The following is a 15,923-nucleotide window of genomic DNA, read 5'->3' on the forward strand; positions in this document are numbered from 1 at the left end:
AGCTATTATTACACGCCACATTTCAGCAATTATGTTGTTCACGGTTTGTCTTTCTGTCTTTTGGGGCTGGGGCAGGGGGAGATGAGGAAAAAAAAAAGAGAAGAAAAAGAGAGAAACAGTATTTCTTCTCCCCATCCCTCTTTCTTTATTCCCCTCCTGTTTCAAACTCGCCGGCCGGCTGCGAGCGACGGTGGGTGGATGCTGAATCCCGCTCCGGCACCCACCAGTGGGGAAGGAGTGGGACTGAAGGAGGGAAAACTGCGTCCTCTGCTTTTCCACGGAGCAAAGCGTGTGTTGGGAAGGAGAGGGAGAGCCCTCGGGCTCCAGCGGGGCTCCCGTGCCTGTGGCAGGGCTGCAGGGTTTGGTGCTGGATGCGGCGGTGGTGTTTTCCTCTAGTGCCAGCCCGGATCCAGGAGTTTCTCCTAGAAAAGGGAACCCTCGGGTTCATAGCTAACGACCTGCCCGCTAATCACACCCAGACGAGCCAAGACTCTTCGAAGCCAAGCCCTGTAACTCCTGGGGGTCATGTCCCACCTCCGTAGCCCCTTTGCCTTAATTTATACAGCATTTAAGAGCTGGGGGGGAAGGGATGCACTTAGCACCCAGCACCCGGCTGTGTGTTGGGGTGCAGGCGGCTTTTGCAGCCTGTGACTAGCCTGGTGGTTTCCCCCAGCTCGGCTCCGTGGCTCAGGAGCCTGGATTTGCTGAGCAGAGCTGCGGATGGATGCCCTGAGCTGCCCGCATCCCACGGCTCGGCTCCCGGCATTGCCGCAGGCTCCCTTGCCACGGCGAGCCCTGCAGCCGGGGAAGAGCCGGGAGCTTCGGGCGTTCTGCCCTCGTGCCCCGGGTGTCACGGGATGAGTTTCCAGGGATAAAACCCATCCATGGGGGTAAAGCATCGCGCTGTTGCCTGGTGAGAGGGAAACCTGTGGTTGCAGGAGGTGAAGTGCAAGAGCTGGGGCTCATGCGGGGCTGGGAATGTGGTGGGTGTTGTCGCCCCTGCGCTTTGTGGTGGAGGGCGAAGCGCCCAGCTTGGTCCTTCGAGGGGATCCAAGGGGTACAGCAGGAGGGCGGGATGCTCGGCAGCATCTGGGAGGATTTTCCGACCGATGTTTTCTGGAGTGCTACCCTGCTCTCGTTTCGTTGCATCCCAGCTCCACGGTACCTTTGGGCTTCCTTCGCCTGGTGGCAAACTTTCTGCTGGGTGTTTTTTCCTGCTGGGAAGGGCTGGTTTGTTGGGAGTTGAAGTGCTTTGTGGAAACGTGACAACTTTGTTGAGATTTTTGTGGTGAAATGCATGGCACAGGCTCCACGTGCTTGGTGTGTAGCCTCGCTGAAGCTTCAGCTTTGCCGTCTCCGCCGTCTCAAAATGAAATATTTTGGAATTCTCTGAAAAACACCCGGATTCCTGGGGGTTTGTGTCTTGTACAAGGCTGGGAGCAAGCTGAAAATGTGGTGTTTTCCTAAGGGACAGCTTGGACTTGCTTTGCCCCAGTGCTTTATAGGGCTGGCGGCGCATTCATGGCAGCTTCTGCTGCTGCTGCACATTTATTTTTTTGGAATAAATTGGACGCAGGTAAAACTGGCCGGGGTTTGACATCCCATCCCTGCATCTTGCCACCAGACCTTGCGGGGATCGGAGGCAGGGCACGGCGAGGCTGGGGGACGGGGCAGCGGAGTGGGGGATGGCCAGCCGGGGGGTTCAGACTGTCTTCTCAGCCTCTGTTCTCTCCTCCTCCTCAGGTCCTGCTAGCAAGTCATGATGGTTGAATCTGCCTCGGAGACGATACGGTCCACTCCCTCCAGCCAAAACGGGGGTCAGCAGCCTCAGCAACCAGCCCGATGGTGGCGGGGGCGGTGCAGGCGGCGGCGGAGGGGGCGGCGGGCGCGAAGGAGCTGCGAGCGGGGAGACCAACGGCGAGATGAGCCCCGTGGAGCTCCTGCACTTCCAGCAGCAGCAGGTAGGAGGGATGCCCCGCTTCCACCCTACGCAAGGCAACGCGGGGACTGGGTCCTTTGAGGATTTGGGGTGGGGGCACCACCGGATTTTACCCTCCCTTCATCCCCAGGGCTGGGCCAGGAGGTGGGTTGCACCAGGCTTGGTCATCCCTGTTGGAGCTGGGGTGCAGGTGCCTGTGTTTTGGGGTGCGCATCCCTCGGGAGATGGAGTCCACCCATCCGTGCAGCTGGTGGGCTGGTGCCTGCTGCCCCGGGGGGGGGGGGGGGCTGCGTTTTGGTGGGAGGTCCTGCCTGTGCTGGTGGGGTCTGCCTGCTCGGTTCCCCATCGGTACAGGGAAAATGGTGCTGCAAAAGGAGGAGGGCTGAGAGAGCAGCGTGCAGACCTGCTGGCTATAAAATAAGGAGCAGGTTTTCTCTGGGTCTGTGTTTGGTTATCCAGGTGGGTGCTCGCCCCTTCTCTGGTGCTCCCGGTGCCTTGAGCTGAAGCACGAACCTCACACGCGTGGCCAGAAACACGTGTGACCGCCACAAGTGCGTGCAACAGCTCTGCCCTTGAGCACACGTGTGTGCACCTTGGGGAGCTGCGTGGCACACGCCTCCCCTTGCACTGTGCCCGCCCAGGCGGCTGTGGGGAGGGGGGGGGGGATGTGTGTGCATGCCTGCAGGTTACCTTTCAAAACAAACTTTGGCAAAAACATAAATTTTCCTTCTCGGATACTAAATAAGGCAATGATCCCTGCCTCGTATGGAGATCGCCTCCCTGAGCCATAAATTCCAGCGTGAAAGCTGTAAAAAATTGCTGTGTCTGATACTTTAGTAGTGAGTGCTGTAAATCCATTACCTGAATAACAGCCGTTTCTCACGCAGTTAAGCCCCTGTTCCCCTGATCTGAAGGCTAATCATGCGTGTAATGCCGCTGCAAGTCACCCCTGCCGAAGGAGCCGTCGCTCGCTCCCCTCCCCAGCCCCGAATTTCACCGCACGCGGCAGCTGGAGCCAGGGGTGGGAAGGAGATGCTCGTTCCTGCCCAGCCGAAACAGTGCGAGTTGGAGGGTTGTGATGAAATGGGGTTATTTCCTCCAGAAAAGAAAGGGGGGGAAGAAAAAAAAAAAAAAGAAAAGGGGGGGTTTGGGCAATGCGGAGCGCTGCTGCTGCAGGCTCGTCCCTGTGGATGGTGCTCACCCGGTAAATCCTGCCCTGCCCAAAGCACAGCCCACGTTTATTTCCACCCTTTTGCATTTCTTCTTTCGGATTCCCGGTGTAATTACACTGGGAAACTCACCGGCACGTGGAATTATTAAGGCAGAGGATTTGGTAAACTTCCAAAAACAAATGACATCTGCAATGACAGCACTTTGGGGGCGGGGGGGGGGGGGGGGAAAGAAACCATCCCGAGGACTATCAATCTTCATGCTTCAGGGAGCAGGCTGAGCACCAGCTGGGGTCAGGAATAAATGTCCCCATATAGAGAGTTTTGCACAATTAGGTGCTTTATGAAGGCTTTACACCATCCTCGGGAGCATCCAGCGTTCGCCCCTTGTCACAGGCGGGCTCTTGGACCACTAGGCTATTCCTGTCTGACAGCTCCTCCGTCCCGGCTCCGCTGCAGCTCCCGAAATGTCAGCACTCCATCCTGATTTAACCAGTATGAATCCCCAAGACATTTTAGGAAGCCTGGAGGGGTGGAAACCCACCCAGCCTGGGTTGGAAGGGCCGTCGGTGGATTAAAACTCCACGTCCATTGGGGTTTGCCTGGGTGATGCAGCTCACTGGGGACACGTGCTGTGCCCTCTCGTTTTTGGCTGGTTTTGCAGTTTTTGGCAAAACGAGCTGGTTTTGACCTTCTGGGGGGCCATCTCTCTGCTTCCAGCCTTTTGAAAGGGTGAACCCGGACAGCCCTGGGGCTTGTTGGCAGGGACTTCTCAGGTTAAAACTCTTCTCTGAGGATGCTGTCTGGAGGGGAGTACCCTGGGTGGGAGCTTGAGGGGAGGTGTGTGTATGGGAGGGTGCTTGGGGACCCCCCCAGGGCTGTTCTGTAGCTGCTGGGGGGTCCCCAGAGCAAGGGGACGTGGGTGTTTGATTGCACCAGCCCGGCTTTGCCGAGATGGGGGCTGCCAGCCACGGTGCCGGCTCTGCTCCAGCACGGAGCACAGCTCTCTGTCGCATCCTCGGCTGTGCCTGGTCCACCTGCCCACCCCAATCCATGCAGAGCATCCCATGGTCCGGAGAATCCGGAGGGAGAGTGGAATGGGGTGGGGAAAGGGCATCCCCCTCCTTTCCCTCCCTCTTTCCCTCTCCCCCCAGCCCAGGGGATGGTGTGCAGGTTAAATCCTTGGATTTCAATGGCAGGATTCGGCTGAAAAGCTTGAATAGCGCGCGCCTGCATTGTGCCGGGGTTGGCGGAGGGGAGAGGTCGGCCCGGGGCATGGGAGGGCTGCCCGCCGGCCGGGGTCTCCCACCGCCGTTGCTGTGGGAACGTGGCGAGACCTCCAGCGCACTGACATCCTCTAACGGGGCTCCAAAGGGCCCCGCCGCCTTTGCGCATTAATGAGTTTTTAACGCGGGGGCCAGCCCCTCGCCCCCTGCCGCGCCAGCCCTCCTCCCCGGTAATCCTCAGCGGAGGAAAACTGGGCAGGAAACGGGGGCAGTGGGGTGATGGGGTGTCCCATCCCGGCGGCGGGAGGAGGATGGGGGATGCCCCAGTTTGGCTGTCAGGGTGCAGGGCTGCACCCCACGGGAGCAGGGGGGTGCGGGGAGACCCCCGGGTGGGCATTGCACAGGGCTGGGTGCCGAGCGGGCGCTGCTCCCCGATGGTTTGGGTTCCTCCAGGGTTTCCTTGAATTCCTGCGAAGAATTCCGGGTCTCCAAGTCTTACCCCAGAGCTGGGGGTTGAATCTGTGGGGTGTGGAGTGACAGGGTCTCGGGGGTCGTTGCAGCTTGGGGGTGCAGGGGGTGGCAGGGTGAAAGCGCAGAGGTGCTTGGAGCAGGGATGTCATGGGGAAAGTCCCCGAGCCCGGTGGCCCCACGGTAGCTTTTTCCAACTTGCAATTCCATGGAAAAGGAGCCATCTGGAAAATCCAGCTGCTCTAGCGTTGTTTGGTGGTTTTTTATGACGAAAAAAAAAAATCGAAAAAAAATTTTGCAGTTTATTGCAGACACATGTCCAAGAAATGTTAAGTTATTAAACAAAAATAAGACTTTTTTTTGAAAAAGAAGCAGCAAATGAGACTTTTTTGGTAGTTAAAGAAGGGTGTGGAGGGGGGAGGAGAGGCACTTCTCTGCCATAGGAAAGATACCATTCCATAAAACATGTGATCACATCTCAAATATATTGTGTAATCCGCTATTATTAGGGTATTTAAGATAAAAACGAGACCAGAGCACTTAAGTGAAACTCATCTCTGTTAGGTTCCTTGATTTATATTTCATATTTTTCTGAGTACAAATGCAGGAGGGGTTTTCCTCTCCTTCCCCCCGCCCCCCACCCCTTTTTTTTTTTTTTTTTTTTTAATAATTTTTTTCCTCCATGGGGTGGGATTGTCGGGAGCTTGTTCCTTGTGTTCTTCATTAGTGGAAATGGGTTTAACCCCTCGCCTGCCAGGACTGAGGAGTCAAGAGCGGAGGAATAAAGTCCAGGAGCATTAGCGTGTGCAGCGAAAGGGAGAACAGCTGGGGCTGAGCGAGAGGCACAGAGCCGGCTTGTAAAAAGGACTTCCCCCCCCCCCCCCCTCCCCTGTGAAGAATTGTGTCATTTTTGTTAATTTTGATCTCTTTGAGCCATTTGGTTCTGGTTAAGCAAGACCAGGGCTGGGCTGGGTGGAAGTGCTTCTCAATATGGCATCATTTACCGTTAATATCCATCTAAAAATATCCGTGTGTGTGTGTTGTTTTAATGGCTCTAATTCTGGAATGTGGCGATGTCATTTTTATGAGGTTAGTGTAAGAATTTTACTTTTTTTAAAAAAAAAAACACGTTTTTTTCATCCCTTCCCAATTTCTACCCTCCAAAAGGAAAGGAGGGAGAAGGGAAGATACAAGACTCTCTTTATAGATGTTCTTCCTGCGCCCTTCCTTGCAAAATTCTTGGTTGAAGATAAATTTTTAGGGTGGCTTTTCACTCATCGGAGGTTAAAACCCCATGCACAACTTTGATCCCATCCAGGTGGAAAATCCCTCGGCTATTTTCGGGCAGCGGTTCCCATCGCAGGCCGGGCAAACCCGCTCCCCCCTGCGCGGCAGGCAGCCGGCACGCTGCTTTTGGCTCCGGCAGCTGGAGCATCCGGGCACCGCTGGGTGTAATTAAAAACTACACCCTCGTAAAATGAAATACCTGGTAGAATAAGGTAGTTTAAAAATACCCTGGGCAAGATTTTCCATTGCACTGTTTGATTTTTTTTTTTTTTTTTTTTTTTTTTTTTCGGAGGGGGGGACACGGGTGGTGATGGTGGAGTTGGGGCTTGTGCTTTTGGCAAGAGCCATCCGTGTCTCCATCCTCGCCAAACTGTTTTGAACCTCTTGACCTATTTCTTCCCAATTTGACCAGGCAGCGGGAAGCCTCGGAGAGGCTCAGCCCAGGCAAGATTTGGGGAGAAAAAAGCAGGGATGAGGGGTGAAGGTGGGGGCTGAAGTGTGTGTCAGCCACCCTGAACGGGATGGGGGTCACCGTCTCCTCTCTCCCGGCTCTTCCATTGCTGCGGCCAGCTGGGACCTGGTGTTCCCGTGGGAGAAGGGGGAGTTTGTGGTGTTTGCTGTGGGAAGGCAGCCGAAAGCTGGCCCTCCTGCCGCCCTGGGGAGCCTCCACCATGTACAGGCTGGAGGTGTGGAGTCCCACTGGCCCCAGCATGAGCCGTTGGGGGAGGAATTACTGATAATCCCCAGGTACGTTGGGTGGAAGCCGGGATAACGGGCTGCTTCCCTGCTGGAGCATGAGGTGCTTTTGCCTGAAGTCAGGGAGGATCCAGCTTCGGTTTATCCAGCAGACTGGAGGGATTTGGTGTCTCCAGGGAGAGACGAGCATCCCCGTGGGCTGGGTACCCCCAGAGCCCCTTTCCATGGTGGAGAAACCTCAGCTGCCACAGGAGCAGCTCGGAGCTGGTCCTGGCAGGGTGTGGGATTCATTCCAGGCACGGTTTATTTATAGACCCCTTCCCCATCCCAGCACGTACCTTCCAGCATCTCTCTCGTCTCTCCCTGCCAAAATCTGGTGTGTTACGTGCCCGTGGCTATGGGCCACCCCTGGCAAAGTCGGGGTCACCCTCCTCTTCCTCAGCCCAGCACCATGCAGCTGCTGCTGCTCTTGGGGAGGGCAGAGCCACACAGCATCAGCTCCTGATGTAAAAGTGTCTGAGCCACGTCGAACTTTTTTTATGGGATAATTTGCTGATCAAAGGGAGCCATCCAGGAGCATGATGAATTTGACACAACCCATTCGTTCCTAATTACGGGTAACGTGCTAATGACTCTTGAATAACACCATGCAGCAGGATACAATTTTTAAAAGAAATCAGTTTTCCTCTGGTTCACAGAGCCAGGAGGTGGAAGCCCATCCGCTCCTTCAGGGGAGGCTTTTTCCTTCTGCTTTCACATCTCCTCAGCTCTAAGAAGTTGTGGGCAGCACCTTCCTCACTCATCCCGTGGGAAAGGCTTTATCCCACGGGCAGCTGGGCTGGTCCTTCTGCCCTGGGGGTAGCAGAGATGCAGGTAATGCAGGGCTCTGCATCCCAACATCCAGTTCTCAGGGCTCCTCCAGCTGTGCAACAGGTTTGCGGAGCCAGGTGCTGCCAGCCAGAGCATCCTTCGTTTGCAGGCTGAGCTGAACTTGGGCTGAAGTGGAGAAATCGCTGCCGAGTGGTGGGGAAGGAGGGAGGGGGCAGCTCTGGGACACTGGCAGAGAGGCCCCTGTGTGCAATTGTAAGGCCATGTCATTTTTTTTTTTTTTCCCCTGTAAATCTTGTAATTTCGTGCTTCAGAGCACAACAAAGTGAGAGAGCCAGCAGGGAGTGAATTAAATTCCCCCCTGAGAGGCGGCGCCGGGTGGGCAGCCAGCAGCAGGGCTGAGCCAGCCGGGTGCTGGGGGCTCAGTGGCACCCACAGGCCAGCCAGGATTTGGGTTTAGAAAGAGAGATTCTGGGAGAAGTCCTGCCTAGCACTTTTCCTGAGTGCTGGCGTTACGTCTCTTCTGTTTTCCTCTCTTTGTTGCATTTTCCATACCTGCTGCGCTGATTTTTGTTGGGCTGGGGCAGGGATTTGCCTCACCGATCACCTCTGAGACGGTGCTTACAAACACGGGGTGGAGAAAGCAGATCCATACAAACCTCTGTCAAACGGACACCCAGAAAAATAGATAAAGCTGAGGCAGCTGGTATACGCACGGGATGCAGCCAGTGGTCCAGCACCCATCCTTGGGTAGGTGCCTTGGACCTGCCAGCCCTGCTGCGTGCTGGTGCTGAGCAGCCGTCGATTGAATTCCTCCACCCTTGGCTTTTAACGGGAATTACTGTTTTCATTTCAAAAAGTAATTAAAATATCAGACCTTGAGCTGTCATAACTGTCACATGGTTTTTGTGTTCACATTACCGATGCACATCTATTACTGTTAATAACAGGGAAATAACATGCCCGTGGAGAAACGTGCCTTGTGCTGAGGCTGCATCGGCGCCGGGAGTTGGACCGCGGGCTCGTGCCATTCCCGGCAGCAAATTGCCATGTTTGTCCTCAAGGATTTTACGTTTTTAATCATTTGGATAAAGTGAGTTTGCAGGTTTGTGGGCCTGCGGTTTTTGTTCATTCCCAGCAGCCGGCCAGGGATGCTCGGGAAGAGGCGGTGGGCACGGGGCAGCTCTGGCTGCACCCACGCTGGGCACGCCGGGCTCCTGGCTACACCCTGGGGTGCAGTTCATGGTAGGAGCGTGACATTAGGATCCTGTCTGCTTTTGAAACTCCTGGGCTTTTGGCTTTCTCGAGGCTATTTGGTTCATACACGTGGAGACAAACACAGCCAGGCAGGGCAGGGGGTGCCCTGCGCCGCGTCTGGAGCACAGTTGTTGGGTTTGGGTCCCTTGCGCTGAAATTGTGATGGGTTTTAATAAAATAAGTAAGGCTGCATCTGCGAAACCCTCTGCTCACAGCTTCCAGGTTCAGCAGCAACTTTAAAATTATGTCTCATTGCGCAAGTGCACTTCTGACGCCTGTCCGTGTGCAAGGAGTGGGTCGGATGGATTTATCCACGAACAAAAAAAAAATACGGCACAACTCGGACATCCTTTGCTTTACATCTGTTGTGTACCCTCTTCCCAAGCAACTTCTAGCAGAGGGGTGTGAAAGGGGGCCTGAAATGCAGGTAGTGGGTCTGTATGGGTGCTCCATTGAAGGGTGCGGTGGGTGCTCCTTGGTTTAGTTAGAGGTGAAGTAAACAGGCGAGCGGAGCCACGGGCAGTGCTGCTCCGGGTTGCACGTGGATTTTGGCAGGGAGGGACGGAGAGGCGGTGCACGGGCTGGGGGCTTTCTTCTTTATAGCTGGAAACACAGAGAATTAACAAGCAGCCCTTTCTCGGGGGGCACAGCTGCCTGCTGGAAGCCGGGACGGTGATTTACGGCCGGGGCGATGACAGCCGGGGGAACCCGTGTGGCACCGCCGAGCCGGGCTCTGACCCCGTGCCGGGCTGTAATGCAAACCTGTCCTGCAGGCAGGGCTACAATGCCTTGCTTGTTCAGAAACGGACACACCTCCCCCCCCAAAAAAAAGGAGAAAAAAAAAAAATTCTTTAAAAGCAAAAATAAGGAGCGTATGAGGAAGCAGGTCTGGGAGCAGCAGCGGGTACCACCGGGTTGTTTTCCTTAGAGCTTTATTCCCTCTCCTGGTGCTCAGCTCCTGAATGAAGCGCCTTTTCTCGGCTGGCACACGCTGGTGCTCACCCTCGGCCGTGCTCACCTGTGACTTCTGCCGGTTCGCACTTGCTCCTCTCTCCTCCTTGTCTCTTCGCAGGATTTTCCTTAATTTCACCTACTTTCTTCGACTGCCAGCGCTGCCGTGCGTGGCTCGCTCATGGTTGTTTGTGCCGGCATGTGTTTCCACAAGTGTTTTTTATCGATTTACATTGACTTCTCCCTCTTTTGCCTGTTGGGCAACTCCCTAATGAGACACCTTCATCCCTGCAAACAAGTTAAGGAAACCTGTAGCTCTTTCTAGGCAAACACCCGTAAAAATAAGCAGGTTTTGTCTTGGTCACTTGTGCGAGTTGCTGAAAACTCCTGCGTCACCATAAACTCCGTGTGGATGTGTTTGTGGATTATTAATTCAGGGTGTAATCCTGCACTCGGCCTGACCCGAATCTGGGCGATGACTGGGACTTTTTGCTGCTCCAGCCTGACAGTCAGATGTAAAATTAACTATATACAGTCGCTTTTGACACACAGGTTGTCAGCTGCAGCGGGAAGGTAGTGGTGGCTCCGCAAGGGTGGGATAAATCCATCAGGTGCTGGTTGTGCCGGGGCTGGGACTTGGGGAGGCTGCGGATGATGCGCGTGAGAATCTGCCAGAGGCACAAAGATGCGGGACCTGGTGACTCGCTGAAGATGGGGCAGGGGGTTTTTGGAAGAGGATCGGATTGTCCCCATGGCCTTCTGTGGCTCCACAGGGTAGGGACAGCAGTTGGGATATACTGGTTGTACTGGTGTGGCAGGAGGGAGCGTCGGGGGGGTCGTGCCCTCCTCGTGCATCACTTGCACCCCATGAATCAAACCTGCGGAGAACCAGTCCGGCCGGCCCCGCGTCTGGGCGCTGCTCTGGGGACCTGGAGGGGGAGCGTGCCCGGAGGAGGGAGGAGGAAGAAGGCATCCTTCCTCCTGCCCACCCCGCTGTGTCTCTTTTGCAGGCTCTCCAGGTGGCACGCCAGTTCCTGCTGCAGCAGGCCACGGGGCTGAGCTCCCCCAGCAGCAATGAGGGCAAGCAGCCAGCGGTGCAGGTGAGCCCCCAGGACGTGTGTGTCCCCCCATCCCTCCCTATTCAGGAAGGGCTCGGCTGCAAACTTAACGCTGTGGGCAAGCGCACGTGCAAACACCCATCGTCCCCATCTCTGGGGTGGCTAGAGCACACCAGGAGCCCTCGAAGAGGGAAATCCCCTGTAAACCTCCAGAAATTTCTTAGGGTTATTTTTTTGGGGGGTGGGGGGTTGGTCCCCGGTGTGTGCTGATGGTGGGAAAGGGCGATGCAAGGGAAGGGCTGGCTCCAGGCAGGGTAAGGACCGGGGAGAGAAGGTCACCGTGTGCCACCATACGTTGGGACAGCGTTTCCGATAGGGAGGTACAGAGTTTCCCAGGATCGGGGCACCCCAGGATTGATGCCAGGTGCTGTGAGCAGGGTGCAAGGTCTGGACAAGGGACAGTCCTTTGGGGCTGGAGCCAAGGCAAGTCCTCTGGTGTGGGACAGCCACTGGCATGAGACACGGGCCCATCTGGGATGGGGTCTTTGTGGCACTGGCAGGAAAAGGGGGCTTTGGGTGGGCGCAGCACCCTCGGGTGGCATCCTGTTCCCATAGGAGATTGAGGATCTCCCCTTTTCTCCCCTGCTGCCCTCCTCTGCCAAAGGAAAGGGGCAAAAACTGGGAAGGAAAGGGGCAGAAGAGGGTGTGATCCCGGAGAGAGGGGGAGGCAGAAAGAAGCAAAGCCCAAGCGATGGGAAGTGACAATTTAAATAGCTGTGCGGAGGGGCCGTCCCTTCAGGCTAATTAAATTTATCGGAGAACAGCAGGTTACCTTATTAGAGCCACGTGGGTTTAATTAACAAAGGAAAGTAATTAGCACAAACGCTCTCAGAGCTGGAGGTCCTGCCTATGCCAGGCTGAGCCAGCACGGCAGCGGGAGGGCGGCGAGAGCCAGGGCTGGGATGGGCAATTCCCGGCTCCTCTCCCGGCTTGGTGAGCCAGGGCATGGCTGAACCTCAGCCAGCAGCGAGTGGCACCAGCAGGTCCCAGTCCCAGTGCTGCCAGTCCCAGGGTGGGCTGGCAGGGGCCGGGGGAGCCTGGAGCCCCTCCGAGTTGGGAAGCAGCAGCTGGGTATGAGAAGCAGGAATTAGTCAGGGCTTCTGCGGCACAAACAGGCGGCTTTTTCCAGCGGTGCTTGCAGGAAGGAAATGCAGTCACTGCATGGAAAATGTCTGCAAAGGACAAAGGCAGCGAGGGTGAAGTCAGATTCCGGTAACCGGCGCCTCGCTCCCCTCCGTGGGTGCGTGTCCCTGCGGAGCTCCTGCCTGCACTCCTGCCTGCACTTCTTCCTCTGCCTGTCCCTCGGCTGCGATGCACGCATGCTTCGCTGGCTCGCCGCTCGCTTAGCATCCCATTCTCCTCTTCTCCGCTCGCTTAGCATCCCGTTCGCCCGTTCTCCCCTTCTCCGCAGCTTCCCCTCGCCTCCCCTCCCTGCCCATCTGGCCAGCGGCTTTGCCAGAGTGAGCTGGATCTGCCTTCCTCTCCCCTCCTCCCTGTTGGTGTTGCAAAAGGACTTGTGAAAGTTGTAGACGTGAGTCAGAAATAGCTCATAACTCAGCAGCGAGCGGCCTCTTCCTCCCCCTCCGGCCGGGCCGGCAGCTGGAGCGGGATCTGACCGAGGGGAGATAGAGGATTAAGCAGACTCCTTTGAAAGGAAGTTTATCTAACGGCAGAGTGGTGTGGGTGAGACTGGCCAGGACGGCGGGAGGAGGAGGAGGAAGGCTGGATCCCAGTGCCGCAGCCCCTGGCTGGGCAGGGAGCAGGGAGCATGGCAGGACTGGGGGGTTCACTGCAGCATTTGGGGACCGGGGTGCCCTGGGTGTGCCAACCAGGGCCCCCGCGGGCTTTGCTGCCCCGCAGACCCCACAGCTGGGGGCTGGGTTTCCACATCGCGTGGGTATTTTGGATGAAGCGAGCAGGAGGGTTCGCAGCGTCGGGCAGAGAGAGCAGGAGCCAGCACCCAGCACCGCTGTGGATTCCCCGTGCTCACCATCACCATGCCCTTGTGTTTGCAGCGAGCACCCCCTGCCACCTTGCTGATGGGGACGGAACGATTATGGGACACCAAGTCAGCGGGAATATTAATGTCAGTCGGCAGCAGCGTGCTCTTAAAAACAAGGAGTTGCTGGGCTTAAAAGGGATCTCGGGTTGTTTTTTTCTTTTTTTGTTTTTTTTCTTTTTTTTTTTGGAGTATGAACCCTCTCTCGCCCCAGATGCCTGGAGGTATGTGTGGAAAGCCTCACAGCTGACACTCAAAAGTACAGCTGCATCTAAAAAAACTGCCAAAACAACCCACCCCCTGAAACATTTTAAAATGGTTTTATTTCTTTGCAACTTGAAAACTCTTAGAAACTTGGCAGATGCCGACAAAGTGTTGCATTTGAGGAGTTTTGCTGCAGCTGGTCCGCAGGATGCTCTGCTCTTGTGCAAGGCTGGGTGGGAGCAGTGGTTCCCCCCTCCCCGGGATCTTGTTGGCACGGGGAGATGCTGCCGGTGTCTGGTAAAAGCCCATGGTACGAGGTGCTGGAGCACGTTTGGAAAGGCAACACCCCGTGTTTTCGGTGCTGGGGTGTTTCTGGCTCAGAGGCACCACTGAATCACAGAGTACCCTCTTTGGGGTCCCTTCCCCAGCTTGGCCCCTGGAGCCAGGGGTCTCCCAGCCTCCGACAGGAGCAACTTGCTGAGGTTAAAGAGCCTCTGAAATGGGAGAGGGGCTGAAGGGCGCTGAGGAAGGGGAGAGGAGTTTGGAGCAAACTGCGGGAAATTGCTTTTCTTTTGTCTGCTGCAGCAGGGAGGGCAGCAGAGCGGAAAAGTGTATTTTGTTGATTTGAAACTTGAGTGAAATGGGTAATGAAGACAGATCAATACCAGCCCTTCTGCGTTCCCTCTCCAGGAAAAAATACAGCAGCCCGTCCGTCTCGGCTCGCACAGCGCTAGATTTTTCCATTTGAACTTGCAGCAGTGCCATTCATCCCTGCTCCCCCTCCTCCTCCCCGGAGCCCCTGGCTCTGCCAGCCCGGAGCCCCTGCCACCCCCTCCATCCCGCTCCACTGTCCCTGATGCTGTGACCGCAGCAGCAGCAGTTTGGATTAACAGGGGAGCAAAGGAGTTGCTTCAGTCCCTGTGGATTCATCAGCATGATGTGCCCTTGGAGGAGAGGTGGCCCCCCAGGGACCCTGCCTGGGTGATGCTCGGGGGCAGCAGCTCACTGCGAGCCAAGGAAGGGGCTGCCAGGCTGCAAGGCTCCGGTGCACCGTCACCACCAGCATCCCCCAGCCAGCTCCCTTTCAACTTCCAGTGGCTCACAGCCCAGCTACGTGCGATTAGTGCCTCCCCGGCGGGGCACGCCGCGCTAACGAGGATGCATGTTGGGTTGAACACGCAGGGGATTGATTCTTCCTTTCCGTCGCGTGCAGCTGAGCATCAGAGGCTGGTGGTTCTCCATGCAGCTACAGTGGTGCCCCCTCACCTGCTCGCCATGCTCTGCTGCCCTCCTCCTGTCGCCCCAAGGCAATTAATCCTTTGGTGCTAGGGCTGTTCAATGTGTCCGTCAGATAACCCTGCAGCCTCAGACTCCAGCCTGGCACATGGAGCTGGAGCTCCTTTGCGGACCTGGGTTTGCTTTCTCCTCTGACCCTGGGTAGATTTGGGTCTCTGTCCCACCTTGGTAGGGTCTAGACGCAGCGCAGTGCGAGCAGAGGCAGGGTGGAGAAGTGTTTGGGTGGCCCTGTGCCATCCGTCAGGGTACAGAAAGGATGGCTGGGGTGACGGCGGCGATGTGAGCGGCATCACTGCCTGGCCCCAGGCGCTGGAAGCTCTTGCAGATGGTCTGAGCCAGCTGAATCTCGCAGCTTGCCCGGGGATGCTGCGCGCAGGAGGGGATGTGTGGATGTGCCTGCGTGCTTTGGCTGGGCTCGGAGTGAGAGGTTTGCTCTTCTCCAGCTGTGGCAGCGAGAAGTGGGTGCTCTGGAGGGGGGTGTTGCTCATCCCCTGCCCCCACAAACAGCAGACTTCAAGCTGCTCTTGGTGGTGGTTGTTTCCCCACTTCTGTTCCCGGCTCCCAGCCTCCCTCGCCGACCTCTTTGGTTTGTTTCTGTTGGTTTTGGATTTGAAAAGGGTGTTTTTTAAAAAAAATAAAGTAACAACAAACAAAAAAATGAAACGGCACAAACACGTTTGCTGTTGTTTCTAATTGGGAGTTAAAACCTGAGATTAGATCAGAGACCAGGATGTGCAGTGCTGTGGGCTCGGTGGGGAGCACCAAACACCCCAGGTAGCTGGTGTGCACCCACCACAGGGAGTGGGTTGCTCATCCCCAGAGCCCCCCATCCCGGGTCCGCAGGGACTGAGGGGGACAAGGTCTGGGCTGTGCCTGCCCTGGCGTGGGAGCTTGGATGTGTGGTTTTAGGTGTGGACCTGGAGATGCTCTTTCCCGTAGCGGCGGTGGCGTGCTGCCCCCGGCTCCCCGGGGACACGGTGGCTTCTGCGGCAGCCTCCCGACGTGGGTGACGGAGCGGCTGGGAGGTGAAGGTCGGTGCAGGGATGCTTGGAGGCTGAGCAAACCGCAGGCTTGCTCACACACCCGCGGGCTGATGGGGGATGTCCCGGCTCTTTGTGCTGTGCCAAGCCAACTGTCCCAGGGGTCAGGAGGGCGGCTGTCCCTCTGATGGCAGCCCCGCAGCGCTGAGAGCCAACACCGGCCGTCGGGCTGTGGCTTTCCCCGCTCTGCCTCGTGGCTGGGAGTTGCAATCTGCTTCCCGTAAAAAAAAAAAAAAAAAAAAAAAAAAAGTATTCTCAGAAAAATTTAAATAAAAGCATCATTCCCCCATCCTGCTGCGTTACACCCGGCCAAATCCTGTTTCGTTCCGCCGGCTTTGGCAGGAGTTGCTCCACGCTTAACGCTGAGCGCCGAGTTTCCTCTGTAATACCTGTCTCATTTTCCACCCGCTGCCTGATGATCTGCATCCACCTCATCCTCTGGCAC

At 56.4% G+C, this 15,923-nt stretch overlaps 1 protein-coding gene across 1 annotated transcript in view; it reads left to right on the forward strand.

The window, feature by feature from the left end:
* The first annotated feature begins 1,747 nt into the window (after window positions 1-1,747).
* FOXP4 (forkhead box P4) overlaps window positions 1,748-15,923 on the forward strand; it is a 39,818-nt gene continuing 25,642 nt past the window's right edge. Inside the window, 3 exon segments of the mRNA XM_005447052.3 lie at window positions 1,748-1,798; window positions 1,800-1,961; window positions 10,832-10,921. Of these exon segments, the coding sequence (XP_005447109.2) occupies window positions 1,760-1,798; window positions 1,800-1,961; window positions 10,832-10,921 (291 nt within the window). The 5' untranslated portion in view covers window positions 1,748-1,759.

This window comes from Falco cherrug, chromosome 16, assembly GCF_023634085.1.
Source record: "Falco cherrug isolate bFalChe1 chromosome 16, bFalChe1.pri, whole genome shotgun sequence".
NCBI lineage: Eukaryota > Metazoa > Chordata > Aves > Falconiformes > Falconidae > Falco > Falco cherrug.